The sequence below is a fragment of the Phymastichus coffea genome, unplaced genomic scaffold (genome assembly GCF_024137745.1).
Source record: "Phymastichus coffea isolate CEN01 unplaced genomic scaffold, Cenicafe_Pcof_1.1 PCOF00033, whole genome shotgun sequence".
In the NCBI taxonomy this organism is placed as follows: Eukaryota; Metazoa; Arthropoda; class Insecta; order Hymenoptera; family Eulophidae; genus Phymastichus; species Phymastichus coffea.
Genome location: NW_026706844.1, coordinates 2610280 through 2633249, shown reverse-complemented (window position 1 = coordinate 2633249; position 22970 = coordinate 2610280). Strand labels below are relative to the sequence as shown.

At 37.0% G+C, this 22970-nt stretch overlaps 1 protein-coding gene across 1 annotated transcript in view; it reads left to right on the top strand.

Moving 5' to 3' along the window:
* The first annotated feature begins 5798 nt into the window (after nt 1–5798).
* The window catches only part of LOC131663312 (uncharacterized), a 232876-nt gene continuing 215704 nt past the window's right edge, over nt 5799–22970 (top strand). Inside the window, exons 1-2 of the mRNA XM_058933661.1 lie at nt 5799–6160; nt 6600–7010. Coding sequence (XP_058789644.1) covers nt 5799–6160; nt 6600–7010 — 773 coding nt within the window. The remainder of the gene's footprint in view (nt 6161–6599; nt 7011–22970) is intronic.

Sequence of the window (22970 nt, the reverse complement as noted above, 5' to 3'; positions counted from 1 at the left end):
ACAATAGATTGACATGCTTATCTTGTTTTAAAGTTGATATATAATAGGGTGAGACTTCGAATTTGAATCCGTATTTTTTTAGTATGTATAGATTTATTGAAATACACTTGACGTGGTCACTAACAGTGGATTGTAACAAATTATATATCCCCAGGGTTAACGACGAGGACGTGACCGATCTTCTGACTCCGATTTTCGAAACATCGATAAAAATCCATCATACATACACACACACACACACACACACACACACATGCCAAGAAAACGACGTCGTAGATCCTCAGGAGAGCTTCTGGCAAAGTAAAATCTTGTATGGCTGTGATGCGCTCTTTAGGAGCTGCTTAGTATACCATTAGTAGTTATAGTTCAAAAACTCAAGCAGTTCTGAGAGACACCTGTAATAATATATTTTGATGCAGCATTGACGAGTAGCCTTTTCGTCCGAGGAGACTAAGAGTGCTACGAAATACAAATTGAAAATCGTGTATGTGTTGTTCAACGGAACGAGAGAAAATCAAAATGTCATTATTCTAAACATAACTTAAAAACATACGAGCGGAACCACTTAACATTACACAGTTGTTCATACCTGTCCTGTTTATCTTCTTAATAGCTACTCTTCCTCGGCTTTTTTTTCTGTAGTACATAATGTTGTGATATTGTCTTGATCGCCTATTCATACCAATATGTACGGACATTAACCAATATTGCGGGGACATTATTATGTTAATTAGTATACAATACTATAATATTAAGTTTTTAACATTCTTTGAATTCCGTGCGAAATATTTGTATAACGTCCGGACATAATCCAATATGTATGTAGAACGTCCGGACATTTCGAGAAATGTCCGGAAATTAAACTTAAATTCGATTCTTCAAATTTTCAGTGAAATATTGGTGTGCCTTTTTATTTAGGAGCGGAACCACTTAACATTACAAAGTTATTCATACCTGTCCTGTTTATCTTCGTAATAGCTGCTCTTCCTCGGCTTTTTTTCTATAGTACATAAAGTTGTGTTATTGTCTTGATCGGCTATTGTGTATGTATGTGTGTGATGGATTTTTAACGATGTTTCGAGGATCGGGGTCAGAAGATCGGTCACGTCCTCGTCGTTAACCCTTGGGATATATAATTTGTTACAATCCAGTGTTAGTGACCAAGTCAAGATCGCGAAGAACCGATGAAATTTTATTATATTAATTTACAATTACTAATTGCTCAGCTGATTTCTGTTTCAGGTTGACTCCTGACATCCAACAATTACTGGCACGCTAGGCATCGTGGCAGCCACATTTCATGGGTCGCGTAACTTGAGTTTGATCTCTCTTCCACCACCTCCCTTAATTTTGCAGTTGATTTTTGTTTCATGTCTCGCTCGGAAGTATTGCTGCTGAGTCAGCTGCAAAAAAAAGGACACCACAGCATTTCTTATTTTTCTTCTTCGTGTTTGTACTTGTAGTTTTACTTGTAGTTTGTTGTAGAAATAGAGTAAGTTCGTGTGTTTCTCTCTCTACTTTTGTAATACTTATATTCATAACTGTATTTTTTTCTATTAAGTTACAGATACCGTGAAAGCCAGAATGTCAACTGATGCTACTCGACGAAGCAGTTGGCGTACGTCGCGTTCGCTGGATGTTAAGATTCTGACCCTTAAGAGGTAAGTAGTAATTTTTCTTTTTTTTGTATTTAACGTCGCTCTATTTATGCTCCATCAGTGCTAATCAGCGACGGAGGCTTGCAATGTGTTTGAGAACAAAGCACATGAAACTTTTTTTTTTCAGTGGTGCTTGTATCAATCAGCAGTAAGTAGTAATTATGTCTATTGTAGAATTGTCCGGATGAATTGCTGGCAATTTATTGAATGATTTTTATTTATTTCGTTTCAAGCCGTCTAGTAAAATCAATTATAAGAAAATTGATTTGCGTGCTTACTTTTGATTATTTTCGCCACCGATATTTCAATGAAGACGTTGAAATGAAAGAGTGGCGGATATATCGCGAGTTTGCGGGCGAACAAAATCTCGGTATACTTAATTTTACCGAACGACAAATAATCGTGAACGTGTCAAGACACGAGTCTTTGGAGAGAGTGACCAGCAAAATTTTACACGAAATGTGCCACGCTCACCTTTTCTTCAAAGACATGAAAAAAATCGCCAACTGCCAAAATCATAAAAAGGATTTTCAAGCTAAGTTGGCGTAGATAATTAGCCAGAACGAAGACTATGTCGAATATTGTTGGTAAAAAATATTAAATTTTTGATTACGATATACATATAATTAATGTTTTTATAAATTTTTTTTATGGAATACCACGACGTAAAAATAAAAACCCTTGGCTATTGATCAGCGAATGATGTTTGAATGTATTCATATGTATGAATGAGTGAGTGAATGTGCGCGTGAATGTGGTGTCATAAGACCGGTCACGTCCTCGTCGTTAACTCTAGGGACCCATACTTAGTCACTATCAAGCAAGTGACCAAGTATGAATCGCAAAGAGCCGATCAATACGAGGTCTGTCCGGAAAGTATCGGGCCTACCTTTATATTTTCGTGCTAGCGTTATTCTTTATCATCTGGTGGGTGGCATCCTTCAAAGTAATCCCCACTTGATTGAATAACACGGTTCCATCGATGTTTCCACTTTTAAAAACAGTCCTGGATCTCACTTTTAGGGATAGCCTTAAGTACACTCGTCGCATTGTTTTCAACCGTCGTTTTGTCATCGAATCGGTGTCCTTTGAGTGGTTTTTTTAGTTTTTGAAAGTCAAAAGTCACAACGGGGTATGTCGGGACTGTATGGAGGTTGTCGAAGCAATGCGATATAGTGTTTGCTCAAAAACTGCTGCACAAGATTGGATGGATGCGCTGGCGCATTATCGTGATGGAGAAGCCAGTCATTACTTTCCCAAAAGTGCGGCCGTTTTCTTACTGCATCACGCAAACGTTTCAAAATTTGAACGTAGTATTCTTTATTGATTGTCTGACCTGTTCGTGCATATTCGTGATGTACACGTTCACAATCGAAAAAAACAATCAACATTAACTTAACATTGCTCCGACTTTGACGTCCTTTTTTGGTCTTGGCGATTCAGAATGTTTCTACTGTAAAGATTGTTGTTTTGTTTCAGGATCATAACCATAAACCCATGATTCATCACCTGTAATAACTTTTCTAAGAACATTGTCATCATTATTGACCATTTCCAGATTGTCCAGAGCGATTTCTAAGCGAATGTTCTTCTGCTCTGCTGTGAGCAATTTTGGGATGAATTTCGCACACACGCATTTCATTCCTAAAATTTCTGAAATGATAGTTTTTAGTATCCCAAGGTCTTCTTCTAGTTCTCGCACAGTCATACGACGATCTTGTTCGATTGCAAGTCGCACCCGCTCAATATTATCTGCGATTTTGTCGTCGAAGGTCGGCTGGAACGAAAATCACTATCGACAGAAGTGCGATCATCCTTGAGCCGTTTATACCACTCTTATATTCGTGTTTTGCTTATACACTCGCTTCCAAAGGCCTTTTGCATCATTTCAATAGTTTCCGAACTCGTTTTTCCGAGTTGAAAACAAAATTTGATGCAAATTCGTTGATCTTGTTTTTCAGTCATTTTTGACAATATCAAAATCCGATGAACGCGAAAAAGGCACTGTAAACAAAGACACGCTGCGCATGAACTATACATCCGGCAAGTGTCAGTAAGTAACCAATAGATTCGTGAGGCTTTACTGTTGACGTTTCTGTCCGGTAGAGGTCGCTCGAACACTATGGCGCGAAGATATAAACGTAGGTCCGATACTTTCCGGACAGACCTCGTATATCTATCCGTGATAATTCATCGAAATGAATAGTACATTACGCGACATCGCCTGTGCGACGATCTATTTGGTTTTCCAAGTGCTATCTAATGCCTCAAGCTGCTCATTTTTAGAATTTTGTTAACTAAAATATTACATTTTTTTCGACAGAAGTGGCTTTTCACCCCCTAAATTTCCGTTTTTTGATTTTCCGAGGGTACCAGTGTATTGCAGGCCAATATTCAGAGGGGTTGCACGGATTGACTTTTTGTCGATTAACGAGTCCTTCTAGGTGAAAAAGGTCCTTTTCCAGAGCGAACTCTGAAACTCGATTTCATCCGTTCTAGTTTGAATATTAAAAAATTTGCTATAATTCTTAATTTAATATTTGATGTTATTATGATAAATGCTAAAAAAGTTATAAAGTGTTATATATTTTATAAAATAAAGATCTCTTATCAATAATGTAAATACTTAAATGATTTAATGATTAGAACCAAGAACTAAATAAATAAACAACAATTAAATACTATGAAATATTTACGAATAGTACGAATCGAAGCGATATAAATTATCGAAACATAAACATTTCTAAGCATATTTCTTCGGAAAATTTCAGTTGTCTTCGACCGGTCAGTCGCATGGTGGATGGTAGATATGTATGTGTCGCGCGCTCGTAAAATAATTGCCATGGCTCGTAAAAAATAAGAGATAATGAGATAAAATTATCAGGAAAACGTTTGGACAGCATAACGAACATTTTAGAATAATTAAAAACTAGAAATTCAAATTTTCCTCGCACAACATTTTCAATTAAATTTTTAAAAAGGAATTTATAAACAAATGTTTTAAAAAATTCGCCATTTTGATTTTATTTATTATTAAAGATCGTACATAAGTTTAACAGAAGCTCAATATATAAAAGTTTATCGTGCTAAAGTTTCAGAAACCAATATCATCATTTACGAATGTTATGGTGAGTCGAATTGAAAAATTTTGAAAAAATTTGATCGCTTAAATATGTCTTTTTATTGAAATAAATCAGAAACTATAAAAATTATAAAAAAGTTTATTTAGGAAAAAGATACACAATTGTATCTTCTATGTAACCATATTTCTGAAATTAAGTTTTGAATATAATTTGATAATTTACTCGCTTGAATTATCTGGCGATTTTCGTTTCGTCCCCTTTTTGTTATAAGACCCTCAATGAGACCACGTATAATTTTTAATAATTTATTTCTTACTTTTGAAGCTCTGAATGGTCACCAAAATTGAATAAAGATTTTAATGCACTTAATTAATTGCACATTTATACGAAATTTCAATCGATTCTTATTTTTAGATCCACTGTTATAGATACTGCTTAAAATAACTAATAAAAAGTTACTATTTAAGACAATTACATGAAATATTTTTATATTATTCGCAATCATTTGAACCTTCAGAAGTCATCAATATATTTTTTAACTTCTTAAGTTCTGATAATAAATGAGTTAACAAAACATACATATACGTGAGTGTTATTCCTTATTACAGAATTCAAAAACAAACATACAGGATTTCAAATATTAATAGTTTTTGCGTACACTTATACTTTGTAATAGAATTCAGTTTCAACTTTGTCATATAGCTACTGAAATTAAGTACTGATACGAAACTTGTTATTAGCTTTATCTGCTATAAACAAGTCTTTGGATGAGCTTGTCTTTATATATTTTGAATGATGTGAAACCAGCAATTTCTGTACTACGTTATATTCGACGCAGCTCATTTGACTTGTAATTAGATTGTACGTCATTTTCAAGTATAGATCTTAAATATAGGCTTGTAAAAGGGAGTTCGTACGTTTACTGAGAAAGAGCCAAGTAAAGTACTGCATCTTTCTCATTGAAATAATATGATATTTTAGGACTGAATAACGGTTGTACTGTGGTATTGTACCAAATAATTTATACTTATACTTAAATTGGAACATTATTTTTAAAATGGAAGTGTTACCCTTGCCATTTCATATCTTAACCGTTTGCGGCTTTTGGTCACCTCAAAGTCTTAACACGGTTTTTAAAAAATGTCTGTATAATATATTTTCATTTATCATGTATTTCTTAATTTCTTCATTCACATTAAGTCATTTAGTAGAAATAATAATGAGTGCAAACAATTTCGAAGAGTTAACAGGAAATTGTTTCATGGTTTTATCTATGCTTAATGTTTGTTGTAAAATGACAAACATTTTATATTTTCGTAGCGACATTCTTCAATTATTGAAAAATCTATCTAGTAGTCGCTGTAGAGCACAAAATATAGAAGAGCAAAATCTACTACAGAAATTTCACGAGAAGGCCAGGTATAGATAGATAATACTTTTAATAACAATGGCATTATAATAAGTTATCGAGAAAATGTATATGTATAAATCTTCCAAACATATTTGATTTCGCAAAACTAATAAAAAAATAAAGGAACGATTTCCACTATTTACTTATATTTTTTTAATTTTCGTTAGAAACTAAACAAAACCATGAGCTGGGCTGGATTTAAAAATAGTAATCAATTTGTCATTTTTTTCAATAATATAAATAATAAACTTTATTTAAACGAAGGTATTAATGTGAATTTTTGTGTAGATTTAGTCATGATATTGCATAATACCAAGGATAAGTCTGAATTAGTATAAGGCTTCGAATAAGCTAATTATTCTTATAATCACTGATAAAAATAATATCACAAAGTCGTAAAAATTATGTTAAGAAGAAATTTTTCATTTTTGATTTGTTTGTTCGTAGATTTGTTACATTGTGCTATGCATCTTTGACGGAGACCACGTGCATATTAATAACAGCTCGAACATTTTTTGTCAGTGTTAACAGAATTTTGCCTTTTAAAGCTTGGATACCCTATAAAATAACATCAAGCAGTATTTATTGGATAACCTTTTTTCATCAAACAATAGCCCACGTTGGAGCAGCTAACCTGCAAATTGCTAATGAAACTTTAATATGCTGGTTGATGATACAAGCATGTTCTCAATTAGAATTATTAAAATATCGATTAAAAAAAATAACAAAGTCTAATACCATTTTCGATAACAATAATTTTCTACGCTCAAGAAATAGTATCTCGACCTACTCCTATTCTTCACTCTATTCAAAAAATACACTTGTTGAATGTGTGAAACATCATCGCTGCATAATGAAGTAAGTTCTATTTATATATTTAGCTTACTGCTAAAATATTTACCAACACAAATTATTATAAGAAACTTATATAATTGAAAAATATCTTAATTAAAATATGTTTTACTCGTAGAAGTTATCTGTTAGTTATAACTTGTTTCTAGTAAAAGATAAACTCAACGTAGTTTTTAAGTATTCGAACATTTTCAAAAATTCAAAATGGCTGTTAGTGCAACACATTTGAATGGAGGTTTGCATTTATTAAAAAATAATTTATGGTCCTCTGCAATAATGGCAAGTAGTGTCAAAAATTTATTTATTATAAAAAGTGTAGATAGGACATGTGCTCGTTTCGTTTGAAGGTTACAAGGTTGCTCTTTGGCAAACTTAATCGTTCATCCAAATTATTTTTTTTTACTAATGGATATCAGTTAAAGTCTACCTAATATTATAATATTAATCTTTTTCAAATTCGATATGTTGTCTAAACTAAGTAACTACATTGGATCTTTATCAATGAAATCTTGTTAATTTTGGTCTCTAAGAAAACTAACTCCTAATATTTGCATATTCTTTATATTTTTATTTAAATTTTATTAGTATTCAGATTCACTAATAGTAGATGTTAGACTTGTTACATACAACTTAAATACATATGTAAATACATATGTGCAAATGGATACGGCAAACATTGTTACAAAATAAATCATATTAGAATCTCTAATTAAATTTTTTTTAATTTTAAAAGACAGCTTTTTAACCTTTAGAGGGCGGGAAAACCACTATAGTGGCTTAAAATAATTTCTCAAGTTAGTTTATAGAGTAGTTTAATTCTGGGGTTTTTGGACATACTGATTACGAATTTGATGTCATTATTTAAAAATTATGAAACCCTAAAATAAGGGAAAACTATCCTTTTAGTTGTAAAAATAAACTTTCTATAGTAAGGGAGTGTCAATATAGTTTTTTGAGGTATGTTTCGACGCTGAATCGAATTCCAAGATCAAACTTACGAAAAAAACCATAAACCACCCGAAGGTACTAACTCCCTGTGCCAAATAAAACAATTTTTCAGTATCAAAATTAACATTACCCCTGAGGACGGGAAAGCCACTATAGTGGCTCGACCATCGATCGCCACTTATGAGTATTCTCCGCTATTAGACACACATATTATGCGTTTTCTATAGAAAATACTGAGCAGTTAAAAATTCCAAATCCCCGTCCTATAACAGTTAACATCAATTTAAACAGAGATATAGTTAACATTAATTAAATCACTGAAGTATAAAAATCCAAATAAGCAACAAAAAAACTAAAAAGCTTACAAATGTTCCGGCTATTGCTTAAATCCTAAAATTATTAGGATGAGGCATATATATTTTATAAGAGCATTAAACTCAAATGATGAATTGGTAAATATAAATAAAAAATATTATAAACCTGTTGAAACTGTATTTACCAAATTGGATAAAGTATCAAAATTTAACAATCTTGAGCACTTTCAATTAAGATAACCGCAATCCAGAAATACCAATACTGAAAACAAACGGTTATAGGATATATGACATATACGGATATTAATTTCTTTGCAAACAATAAAGCAATACTATATTTCAATAAAGGTGGCTAAGAAAAGACAAATTTTTACCAGCTCGCTTTACTCAATAAAATAACAACATAAACATACAGATGTAATAGTACTTGAAATAGTATTTACATCGAATTGTAAGTGTTTTTTAATGAGATATTACGAAAGAATGCTTCCGTATTACAGACTAACTTGTACGGTTGGACTTACATGTCCAGCCAGAATTAATTTCATGGAAAAAAACATATATAATTCGATAAACGTACAGTTTTAATTGGATATAATACTATAAGAATAATACTCATCAGAAGAAGTTGGAAATAGTTTATTTAACAAAAGTGCAATTTTAACTGTTAACTTGACCCAATAGTATTACTATTAGTATCGAGGAAAGCAGTTTTATTTTTAAATTTAAGTTTTTTTGTAATTACGTTTATTTGTAGTTGTTATGTACTCGTATACGTCAAACCAGCGTACAGGAATTATTTCTCTGCTGGGTCACACATATTTATTGTGTAATGTATTGTGAAATTTCCTTAAGTGAATTGTACAGTATTGTGGTTAATAAATAAATATATAAATTTTATCGTAAAATTCTTACGTCATATCAGTAAGTCAAATAGCTAATTAAATATAAAAGTCTTAATTTTTATCTCTTTTTCAGTAAGAATTATTATATGATAAAAAGTCAACTAACACGATGATTACATTCCTGAGAAAAGCTAACAGGTTTACATTGCGCTCTACTCGTAAAGCTAAAATATTAGCCAATTCAGAGAAGTGACTAACCAAGTTAATATAAATTTATCTTTTAACAATATAATCTTATCGCGTTTCCTTTGTGCACGCCTCTATTCATGTTATATCCGTCCTCGCAAGTCCACTCTTAATCATACCTCAGTCATTGATCGTTCCTGTAACATTATTAACCCCTTCTTTCTACTCCCGTTGACATTCACTTCCATTGGTGCATTCAAGAAAGCTGTTAGGTTGGAGCTTTTTGAGTATTGTTAATGTTTTATATTTTTCTTCCTTTCCATATTTTATCCCGTTATGTCTTCTAATTTATTGGCTGCCTCTTTTTCCTTTTATACTCTGCTACTCTTAAGTTTTTATTAATTTCTATTATTTGTTATATTCTTTTTTATAATTTTAATTTATATTCTATTTGTTCTTTTTTTTTGTTTATTAATTGTATTGTTAATTTTTTTTAATTCTATATATGTTTTTATATATTTGTTAAAGGAAGTTTCTTCCGTATAATAAATTTAAAAAAAAATATAGATAATAAAAACAAAGTAACGATCAAACTGGCTACTCAAATGGGGGACACAATCTCTACTTCTAATCAAAACAACAGCAAAGAGTGGAAAACTGTAAACAGCATAAGACAACGAACTGCCGAGACAACTGAATACCAAATAAGAAACGGTAAATCCAATTATATAATTACTGGCTAAGTTAATCCACCAATAAGTACAAGGTTATTCGTGATAATCGAGAGAAAGAAGTGAATACAGTAAACAAAGAAGTCAACTCATTAAAACATAAATTTCCTCTAATCATTTTATACAACATAGAAAATATTTGCCCGTTAAAAAATCTATTGTAGGCAATAAAGGCTAAAGACTAAGTTATACACTTAAAGTATTGGGGCAAAATAAAATAAAAATACAATTGAGAACGGCAAAAAAATAACTACCGATAATCACTGCAGTAAAGGAAAAATCACTCAATTTTATACGTATGAGCGTAAATAAGATAAGATATTTGAAGTGGTATTGAGAAGTATGCATCCATCAGTGAATACTAATGATCTTAAATCTGCCATAGAGTAACTCGGACACAAGGTGAAATAAGCATCCGTAATATTCAGCATCGTCTGACAAAAATATCATAACTGCTATTTTCCGTAGAACTAGAACACAACTAAAATAGTCAAAACATATATAAATTTTTTTTTTTTTTTATTACTCCCATTTATTTACAATCTGTCTTTTGACAATAGGTAAATTTTACAAAACATTTCAATTACATAGAATTGGTTACAAAAGAGTTTGCTTCAGTTACAGGAAGGTACTTCTCCATTGATCAGTACCAGTACTTTAATACCTCGCTTGTTTAATCTTGCACAAACACTATTTTATATTTCTTGTATCTTGAGACTATCGGTGTTGTGTATATTAGTTTCTTTGCTAATTTGTTAGTGTGTTCCTTTATCCTGTTGGTGTATTTTTGGCGCGCTGATTCAATTTCTTCTCTTACTGTGTTTATATTTATGTCTTTTCTTATATATTCATTTGTGACAAACCATGGTGCATCAGTAATAGCTCTTATTATTTTGTTTTGGAATCTTTCTATTATGTCTATGCTTGATTTTGGAGCTGTGCCCCAGAGTTGTATGCCGTATGTCCATACTGGTTTAATTATTGACTTGTATATAAGAAGCTTATTTTTAATTGAAAGTTTAGATTTTCTCCCTAATAGCCAGTAATATTTCCTTGTCTGGAGATTGAGTTGTTTTCGTTTGGTCCATATGTGTTCTCGCCATGTTAATCTTCGATCAAGGTGCATTCCAAGATATTTTGCTTTATCTTCTTGTGAGATTTGTTGATTTTTAATACTTACTGGTGGACAAGATCCTTTTTTCTTGGTATAGGTTACTTGAATTGACTTCGTTTCATTTATTGTTATCCTCCACTTATCGAACCAGCTTACGGCTATGTCTATGTATATTTGCATAATGTGGGAGGCTGTTTTTTCGTTAGCATGTGATATCAGAATGGCTGTATCGTCTGCATACGTGGCGATGTCAATATTTTCCTTGATTGGCAGATCATGTGTGTATATTAGGTATAATATTGGACCGAGAACGCTTCCTTGTGGGACTCCTGCTTTAATTGAGTATAAGTTTGTTGTTTCATCATTTACTCTAACCTTAAAAGTTCTGGCGCTTAGATACGATTTTAACAGTAGATAGAGATTTGGTGGTGTGATTTTTTTAAGTTTGCATAGTAGTCCTTCATGCCAAACTTTATCAAAAGCTTGAGCTACGTCAAGAAATACTGCATTACAGTATTCGTTGTTTTCAAAACTGTTTACTATTTTATTAGTTACTTTATTTATTTGTTCGATTGTGGCGTGGTCGTTTCGGAAGCCGAATTGATGTTCAGGAATTATGTTTCGCTCGACTAAAATTTTGTTTAACCTTTTGATAATTATTTTTTCACAAATTTTGGATAATATGGGCAGTAGACTAATTGGTCTGTAGGACGTGACCTTTTGTGGCGGTTTTCCCGGTTTTGGTATTAGTATTATTGTTGCTATTTTCCATGCGTCAGGGAAGTATTGTAAACGAAGTATTGAGTTTATTACGATAGTTATGTATCTTATAGCTTTTTTTGGAAGTTCTTTCATTAGCTTAGCATTTATATTATCATGTCCAGGGCTCTTCTTGTTTTTTACGTGACGTATTATGTGGTTTATTTCTTTTATTTTAGTATTGTTAGTTGGTTGAATGTTATTGTTGTTGCATTGTCTAGTTTTTAATAGGTTTTGTTCTTCATCTTCTGTTATTTTACGTTGTGAGGGATTGAATACATTTTGTAGATGTTTGGCAAATGTGTTTGCTTTTTCAATGCTTGTGCTAGCACAAGTCATATCGTTTTTTAATATAGGAGGAGAGAATTTTTGTGGTTGTTTAATTTTTTTTGTGGCTTTCCAGAACGAATAATCGGTAACCTCAGTTGCAGTTAGGTTTGTTAGATAGTTGTTTATATTATAATTTTTTTCGTCATAAAGAAGTTTTTTAAGTTCTTTAATAGACCTATTAAATTTTGTTTTATCTGTTAGTAGCCTATAGTCCGTTGCCAAATTTTTCTCAACTTTCTTTTTTCTTTTATTTTGTCTGTTACTGTTTTGGAATTTATTTCTTTTTTATTTTGTTTTATTGAGTATGTAGGGGTTGCATTTTTAATGGCTATATAGATGTTGTTGTTTAAATTTTCAATCGCAGCATCTATATCCTGTTCTGTTTTTAGAGGTATGTTGCATGTAATTTTTTCGTTTATTATTTCTCTGTAAAGATCCCAATTTGTTTTTTTGTTATACATAGGACTAGTTTTTTGGTTTATTTCTATTGTTGAGTTTAGGTTAATAATGACTGGAGAATGGTCTGAGGTTAGGTCAAGACGTGATTCAGCTGTTAGGTGTTTAGGGCATAGTCCTTTTATAATAGCGAAATCTATTAAATCCGGTAGTTTGTTTATGTCTGAAGGCCAGTAGGTAGGTTCGCCTGTTGATATTGGCGTTAAGTTTTCTTTTTTCATTACTGCATATAAGGTTGCTCCTTTTGGATTTGGAGTTATTGATCTTGATCCCCACCATGGATGCTTTGCATTATAATCTCCTCTTGCAAGAAAACGGTTTCCCAGGCTATCAAAATATTTTTTGTATTGTTCCTTTTTTATTGTATGTTTTGGAGGGCAGTATAATGCCGAGAGAATAATGTGACCGTTGCTGTCTGTAATCGCAACATTTGTTGCTTGTAGGTAGTCATACTTCTGTGGTTCTATTTCGTGGTGTTTGATAGTGTTTTTTATTACTATTGCCGTTCCTCCATGAGCCTTACCGTCGGGATGGTTTGTATTGTATAATGTGTATTGCGGTATTTTCAAAAAATTTGTATTTGTGAAGTGTGTTTCTGATATTAACATGATATCTATATTATTTTCTATCAAAAAAGGTTTTATTTCTATGTTTCTTTGCGCTAAACCGTTAGCATTCCAAATAGCTATTTTTGTTTTTGTGTTCATTGTGTCTTATTTATGAGCGTGGTAAGTAGATTTAGCATCGTGTCCATCTTATTTATCAATTGATACATCAGTTGTGTCATCATGTTTACGAGTTGATTCTCATTGTTATTGTTTGATATTGATTGAGATGTCTGAGTTTGTTTTGATTCTTCTTGTGCTGTATTTAAATTTCCAGCTGCGGCCTGCGTATATGAGACGTTTGTTTTGGTCTTAGAGCTGGAAATAATTTTTGTTAAAGTAATTTTCTTGTACTGCAGCCTTTATAACTAGCTACATGGTTTCCTCCACAGTTTGCACATTTAACTTCTTTTATTTTTTGCTGAATGGGACACTCCGTTGATAGATGATTGTTTGCGCATTTAACGCAAACTGGTGTTTTATGGCAATAGTTTTTTGTGTGGCCATATTCTTGACATCTCATACATTGTGGAATATCTCTTTTTTTAAATGGTTCTTCAAAGTAGATTATCTGGTTCATTAGTTTATTAATTTTATATATTTCTTTGTTGTTTTCATTTATTTGTATTTCTACGAAAAAGATTGGTAAAGGTTGTTTTGTTATTTTGTGTTTAATATTAAAAATTCTTATTACTTTGTGATTGTAGGTTTCAATCTCCTGTTTTAAGTCTATTATATTGACCGAAGCATGCATGTTTTTGAGTACTGCTTTAAACGGTTTGTTTTCTTTTTTTTGATAAGTGTAGAAATTAGTTTGTTTTTTTTTCTAGCTCAGCTATTGTGTTAGTGAATAGCTCAGGATTGTTGATCTGAATTTTAATTTCGTTATTATTCAGAACTTTTAGTGTGCATTGATTTTTCGTGACATTGTTAAGAAGGTCATTTAACGAACTAATATTTAAGACTCCACTTACGAATATGGGCGGTGATTTTGATGGTTTGACGGCTGTCGGTGTTTCTGGCTCATTGTTTTTGTTGCTTTTGTCGTTGATTTCCAGCACTTTAAATCTGTTACTTATTTTAACAGTTTTGTTATTCGGATTTCCCAGTTTGCCTCTTCTTGTTTATTTTGTTTTCCTCCGGACTGTCTCTGGTTCTTTTATTTTTTACTGTATTCCATTGAATTTCTTGTTGGTCCTTTTCACTATTTTCAGCCATGATGGCTGCTTTTAGTTGTGAAAAATTTATAAATTTATTTTGTGTTTCCTTTCTGAATTCAATTTGATTTCGAAGAGCGCCTCGATGCACGTGCGCTCAGTACGAGCTCTCAAAAGAAAGTGATATATAAATTAAAAAGATTATTTATTACAATGAAATTTGAACCATTGCACGTTAAGAGAAAAAACTTTAATTCAAAATGGTAATCAACCTAACATAATTATAAATGAAATGAAATGTATATTTCAAGCCTTTTCGTGGGGGGTCCAGGTGGCTTGAAACATATATTGGGGTTTGCGCATGCCCGCGCGCTGCGCACGCGTCGTAGGTGATGCCTCTCGACGACCCCCAGAGCTCCTCCTCCCCATTAGAAAATATTATAATAATAATTTTTATTATATAGACTATCAAGATAGATTCCTCCTATAGAGGTTGTAAAGGTAGGACGCTATAGAAGTTGGTAGGGCGTTTGGTAAGCTATATGCTGGCTAGGTGTGGGCTCTCGGAGAGGGATTAGCGTCTCTAACTTGCTAAGCTATATGCTGGCTAAGTTGGGGGGGGGGGGTTTAGTGTCTCTAGCTTGCTAGGCGCGTAAGCCGTATAGCGTGGATGATTCTCTCTCTCTTTCTCTCTCTCTCTCTTTCTCTCTGGCTCTGGCTCTGGCTCTGGCTCTGGCTCTGGCTCTCCGTCGCCAGTAGGGCGCTCAGTAAGCATATGCTGGCTAGATGCAGGCCCTCGGCGGTGGGGTAGCATTTCTAGCTGAAGGTGCACTGGTTATATGAGCTATATATTGGATCGGTCTCGGTGTAGTGGGCCCTAAGAAAGGGGGCAGCGTCTCTAGCTTGTTAAGCTATATATTGGCCAGACGCGTTCCCAACAGTGTAGGTACGTATCTCTCTCTCTCTCTTTCAAAAGATTATAGCTGTATAGTAGCAGAGAGTTTGCGTACATCGTATAGCGTGGATGCTCTCTCTCTCTCTCTCTCTTTTGTTTTCTTTCTATCTAAACAAGCGCAATAGTAGTCTCATTCGACTTTAGTTAGCTCGATTACTATAATGATATATACACAACTTTTTTAATGGCAAAGGTAATTCTCTCAATGGTGGACATCTCATGTCGCTTTAAATATCCAAAATTTTTCTATAAAAAGAAAAAGTTTTTAATTAATAATGATTTTTAATTCCGACTATATCGCAAAAAAAAAATAATTTCTTATACTTACTTTTTAGATAATATTTTGTATCCATTGTTTCTTTTGTAATCCTTTTACATAAATATTTATAGAATTATGTAAATGATTATTCAATATACATGGTAAAATTTTATATGGTATAATGCCAGATCTCCATAATATACCATGATGAAACATTTCTAACAATTTATTCACTTTACGACATATGACAAGAAGCTTAAGCCAATGATGCGGTAGTTCAAAGAAAAGCACAGTTGGAAAAATATCAATATATAATGGTAAATAGGCGAGTTCTTTACATACAAAAGACTTGTTTGAGCCTTGAATATCTAATACGTAATCCATTTGAAAAGATGAAGAAGTAAATGTGAACTATCAAAGATGTTATGAACGTACATGCATGTGTTTGTTCTATATAAAGCCTATACCTCAACACCATTCGAAAGTAGAGGACGTTACAGTCGTCATAGCCCCCTGAGTTATATAGCATGATTATAGGTAGTTTGTATTAAATTCCAACAATGAATATATTTTATTTCTTTTTATTGAAAAGCAATGTGTACATTGGTTACATATTGTCTTGTTAATTTTAAACTAATTTTTTGACATCAACATTAATGGGATTATATTGTACAATACGATCGTATAATATCAAGTAGTAGGCCGCAGTATCGTCAGGAAAATCGGCCCGAGTTTCAAATTCTAGGCGAACATCGACTGGTGTTAATTAATGCGTTTTTTAATGTTTCATTTTGTTTGGAGCAGTCTATAACTATTAGCGGTACTTTATTAACGAAATGTTTTTATTAAGTAACGGCTCATTTGTGTTACATAGTAGTACTTGAAATCAAACTTCTTAAATCTCCTCAGACTCAGGGTTCTAGAAATCTTAGGTGCGCGAGCAGAAGTCGAACTAAGTTCGACGAACTCAATCCTGTAACGGTCCTATCTATGAGCTAGTTTATTATGTCACTGAATCACCGCAACCCGTCAAACGCATCTATCTGTTTACACAAATTAACACATTAAACGGCGCCATCTCACCGATCATTCGATTGTGACGTCACAAAGTAATATATATTGATACGATATAATAATTTTTGTTATTTGAGAAAAATATGTTAATTAGATGCAATTTTGATATAACAAAGTATTTCTTATATAGATTTTAGTACGTAGATTTAGAATATAGTAATACGAATTGCGTTTAATTATTAAATAATAATGAATTTTAATATGTAAAGTTAATTTATTTATTACGCTAAAAATATGAATTATTAGAAAAATGTAAATAGTCCATATGCAAAATGAATAACTAAAGAACATGGGTAAGAATTGGTTTCATTAATAACAGTTTAATAATAACTGTTATTGATTGTAACGGGGGAGATAAATCTGAAAATGGGAAATTTATTTAAGAACAAACTCCCACGATGCAGAGCAAACCGCCGCTCCGTTAAACACATATGATAATACGTGTATTCACCTTAAAGTCAGATGATTTATTCTACTTGTCTTCTATCGATCGGAGTTGAACTCACCTTAAGTCACGTGTCTTGTTACACTTGATGAGTTTTAAGTGTGAGCGACTTTACTCCTAATCTTCTTAATCCCCTAGATGTAATTGGACTAAAATCTAAGCCTGTTTCAAATACTTAAACTGCCAGGAAAATCAAATGACGAAAACGGCGAATAAATTTAATAGACTTTAATTAATAAAAAAATCACTACAGTCTTTGTTGGGCCGAAAGACTGACGCACGAAAATAGGATTTTACAATTTAATTATGTTTGGTGAGAAAGAGAGAGAGAGAGAGTAGATTTGAATTCTACCGCGAACTAACGCACGACGCGAATACAAAAAATATAACGCTATCACGAATAGACAAAATACGTATTTGTCCCAGAGAAAACTATTTATTTTTGCGAATTAAAGTGCAAAACACAAATCGGCGGTAAACTCGCGTAAACAGCTGAGGCGTAACTGCTTATTTAAAAGAACGCGCGCCCCCTCTCTCTCTCTCAATAGTTCGAACTAACGCGCGAGAAGCAGAATCGCGAACGAGTCGATTAATTAAATCGACTACCGTTGCAGCCCCCTCCAAGTCCTGACTACCCGGGCAGGACGAATACCCGCGATTCTCCGCCATCAGGAACCTGAAAAAAAAATAAAGAAGGAAAGGGACCAAACAACAAACTCGCTTCTTTATTTTAGCTAAGTTTATTGGACATCATTGTTTGGCTACACCTGGCGCTAGATGTTTCGGGTAGCGCCAGTGTGTAGCCTTCTTCGGGCACTGCTGGGAGTTGGTCACCCCAGGCTCCCCACAAATGTAGCAGCCCCTCAACTGCGATGCAGATTGAGCAGCCTCCCGATTTTGTGTAGGCTGCTCAGCAGTAGGAGGGGACTGCTGGACGTTGGCTCCTTGGGAGGCGGTTATAGTAACGCCTCCCATCGTAGCGGTCGCACGACCATCTTGGGACCTGACCACGATTGTGGTATCCGGAGCCATACGCCCGTCCACATGGACCGTGAGCTTTGGTCCAGCGTCAGTAGCTCCCGGGGCTCTCTTCTCCTGAGCTGGCGCCGGGAGCGCTGCGGGGAACTCCTGTCTTTTGTCTACCCGCAGCAGGGCCTCTCCGTAGGCCCTTTGACGCTGAGCCATCTCTGCCCACTCCCTGAGCAGTTCTTCTGCACCCTGGCGGCTCATGAAGCGTCTCAGGTACTCCTGCACCTGAGACTGGAGTTCTTGAGCGAACCGCCAGGCGCTCTCCACCTCGTTGATCCCCAGACGTACGTGTCCGAAGTCGAGGAGGAGAGTAGGCTGCTCCGGGATGCGGGGGTGGTTGCAAACCCAGTGCGATGCCCCACAGGTTTCCCTGGGTCCTGGGCACTGGCTCGCACTGTCCGACGTCTGGGATGCGTCGGACTTGAGGGTCTGCACCCCCTGGTCCACTGTAGACTTGGGACGCTCGACATTGTCCTTGTCCTCCGTCTGTGTCGAAGCATCCCGGGAAGCCTTCTTCGGGGCGACCCACGATGAATCCCGGAGAACGTCTGCCACCGAAGCATTTTGTCGCTCCCTTCGGGTGGTCCCCTCCAATTGGACCCTGGCGAAGCTCCGCAGATCTTTAATCAACTGCGTAGCATCAGGGCTCAGTTGCAGATCCAACAGCATCTGAGTGACCACCTCGAAGGTCTCCTCTTCGACGACGATTCTCCGGTCCATCTAGAACATCCAAAACAAAAAATCTCGGATGAATCTCCCGGCGCGAAGAAAAACCCTAACATACGCCGCATCCCGACGAGTTATACGTTCCTTCGCGTTTCTTTGCGGGAACGTCCTGGCCCTCGTCGGTTACCGTTCGGGTTTATCGGCCCAACCGTCTTTTGCACGACGGGCACGGTCTTTCGAGGCCTACCTCTCCCTCTAGTTTCCTTCATGGGAGAGTTGTTGCCTCTTACTGGACCGGTGACCGTCTCTGGGACCTTTCGAGGTCGACCTCGAACTCTCTTGGTTGGGACAGATACCGGTAAATCCGACGTCTCGGTGGGATCCTTATCTACGGCCGTGGGGGCTGCTAATTCGATCCGCTCGCTATCCGATAAATCTCTCCCCGGATCTTCGCACGCGTTCGCGGTATCGTTCGCCTCCAACGGTTGTTCAACTTGCGGCTCGCGAGGATCGATGACCTCCTCGCTTTCCTCATCCTCACCCGGACCGTAGTACGGTTTAAGGTCTTTGGCATGGAAGAGCTCGGACAGGATCTCCAGCTGATTGCCTAGTCTGTACGTGTTGGAACCACAAACCTCTTCAATCACGTACGGACCGGCATATTTCGGCGCCAATTTAGCTGAAATGCCTTGGGCAGCCGAAGAGAGAATCCTATTCCTCTTCCAAACTCAATCTCCGACTCCCCCAAACTCGGGTTGCCGTCTCTTCCGGTCATAATAAGCCGCTTGACGCGCAGCTTCCTCCTTTGATTTGAAGTTGGCCCTCTCCCATAAATTAGGGAGCTTCTCCATATGTTTAGCCCAATCCACCACAGCTTGACCCTCTGAACATTCAAGGGCCCGCTGATCTTGGGCTCTTCTGAACGTCAAAGGAGGTACCGGCTGATGTCCAAACATGAGCATCGCAGGACTATATCCCGTGGTGCTATGAGTTGCCGAGTTCAACGCGAAGTTGAACTCTGACAGGTGTTCATCCCAGCTCTTATGATCACGGCTTACGTAAGACGTGATCATGGTTTTGAGTGTCCTGTTTACTCGCTCTGTGGGATTCGCTTGGAGATGATACACGGGAGTCAAATCGCGCTGGATGCCTTTCGTCTGGAGGTATGAATCGACTTCCTGATTCTTGAAACCGGTTCCATTATCCGACAAGAATACCTCGGGCGCGCCAAGCCTAGTGACAATTCTCTCGTGTAATTCCCTTGCGATTGTCTTCCCATTGGCTTTGCGTATTGCAACACAATCTACCCAGCGAGTAAACAAGTCTACAAAGACTAAGATGTACTCAAAACCTCGAGAGCTTTTGGGAAATGGACCAGTGATATCACCGGCTACCACCTGTCAGGGTCGTGACACTTGTCTACGACCCATCAGCCCGCAAGGTGCTCTTTGTTCCACCTTGCATTGCTGACACACCGGGCAACTCTTTACGTACTTTCTGCCCTGATCATACATCTTAGGCCAGTAGTACAAGCGCCTAGCCCTGGAGAACGTACGCTCTCGTCCCTGATGCCCTGCTGTAGGAGCATCATGGACCTCCTGGAGCACCTGGTGCCTTTTCTCCCTAGGCACCGCAAGCTTCCACGCTTCATCGTTGTCGATGGACCCTTCACCGTCCTCATCAGGCTGATAATGATACAGCCTCCCTCCTACTACCTTCCAAGTAGGGTGAGAGTGTGGGTCTTAGCATACTTCCTGGTATTGTTGCAAATACCAGGCGTCAGCGGTCTCCGGCCGACTATTTATGGCACTCACTTTAATCCCCTCCTCCTCATAGGCTCTAGACAATGCGTTAGGCACAACATTGAGATCCCCTTTTCGATATTCAATATTGAAGACATTGCCTTGCAAAGCTAACGCCCATCGCGCTAGTCTTCCCGTGGAATTTCTCATATTGTGGAGCCATTTCAAGCAATTATGATCAGTGATGACCCTGAAGTGATGTCCTTCAATGTACGGCCGGAACTTTCCAATAGACCATACCACTGCCAAGCACTCTTTTTCGGAGACCGTATAATTTCTCTCAGCGCTGTGGAGTGATCGGCTAGCGTATTCTATTACACGCTCTTCTCCATCGACATCTTGCGTGAGGACTGCTCCGATCCCACTGTCACTAGCATCAGTTTGTAGTATAAACTGACCGTGAGGATCGGGAGATTGCAGTATTGGGGCGGAAGTCATCGCCTCCTGCAATCTCGTGAAAGCTCGCTCTTGCTCCTCCTCCCAAGAGAAACGTACATTCTTCTTTGTCAGGCGGTTTATAGGTTCAGCGATCATGGCAAAGTCGGGTATAAAACGTCTATACCACGAGGTCATTCCCATGAATCGCTTCACCTGCTTGACAGTCCAGGGTATTGGATATTCCAATATCGGTCGTATCTTCTCTGAAGATCTGGTCTTACTCCGTCCTGGTTTACAAGAACTCCCAAGTATCTGACTTCTGTCTTGCAGAAGTGACTTTTGGCTTTGTTGATGGTTAAGCCCGCACCTAGAATTGTCTTTAATACCATTTCTAGGTGCCGCTTATGCTCCTCAAATGACGACGAAACCACAATTACGTCGTCAAGGTAAGCAAAAGCGAATGGATCCATATCCGGGCTTATCACCTTGTCCATCAACCTCTGGAATGTCGCTCCTGCGTATGACAGTCCGAAGGGCATTCTCTTGAATTGAAAGTGCCCTAATCCAGTTACTGTAAACGCTGATATCAGATGCGATTCTTCCATTAGGGGAATTTGATGGTATCCCTTATTCGTCTTAGGATGTCGTTCATATATGGTAAAGGGTAGGCATCAGGTTTGGTAATCGCATTTACCTTTTGGTAATTCATGCAAAACCTATATTTTCCATCAGCCTTCTTTACCATTACTATTGGACTTGACCATCCGCTGGTCGCTGGTTCAATTACATCTTTTTCCAGCATATCTTTGACCAGCGCGTACATTTCTTCTCGCACTCTATCAGAGACTGGGTAATATTTCTGTTTGATGGGTCGAGCATTTCCAACATCTATTTCATGCTCAACCCCCACGGTACAGTCTAAAGCGTGACCTCCATCAGGAATCAATCCATTAACGAGGTCTTCTATTTCCTCCAGCTGTGTTTCCGTGGCCTCCCACAGTCCTACCGGTGCGAGAAATGCCGTACCATCAATTCCAGTCACTTTCATTGGTACTTTCACTTGGGCGTCCTTAAGCCATAACTCATCCTCGTCGGGATCCAAAACTGCGCGGAACTCTCTAATAAAGTTCGCGCCTACGTAGCAGTCGTCCGTGAGCAGTGGCGTAATGGCGACTCTGATTTCCTTCGTGATTCCTCCTACTTTAAAGGGGTACATCACGTGACCAATCATAGGGCATGGTCGCCCATCAGCGAGCCTCGCATCGCCCGCTCTGGTCACATTTAATACGAGTCCCATCTCTGATGCCAATCTCAGATCTAATTGACCCATGACCGTGGATGAGGCGCCGGTATCATAGAGTGCTCTAATTTTATAGTCACCTATGTCTATCCGCAACCACCACCTGGTCTCATCCTCAGGCTCATATCCACAAGTCGCATCTTTGCCTCCCATCGTCGTGCTTTTCAGCGGCTTTTTCCCATGCGCTGCTGCGACGTCGGTGGGCTTGTTTCTACTCGTGGATCCCATCGGCAGAGGAGCTTTTTGTGTGGAGAGGCTCTCCCTGGAGTCTTTCCCCTTCTCCACAATTTGTATGTGGCCATCTGGACCCTCCAGAATGACCACTCCTCTATTCTGCCGAGGGCTGGCATCAGGTTCGATCGCCTTCTGCTCCAACATCCCGCTAGGTCCCGGGCTCTCTTGATGCCCTTCCAGGACCTGTTTGGATCCCTGGGTCGCCGACAACTTGCTGTTTCCCATCGACGACCCGCAGCGAGAGGTCGAATCTACTGGAGGCGTGAAGATGACCTCTTCTCTTCGCTCTCCTTGCCGTTTCCCTTGTTGCAATCTGGGCAGAATTTACGACTAAATCCCAGTTTGCCACAAGCGGAACACTGGAGAGGCTTGGTGAAGT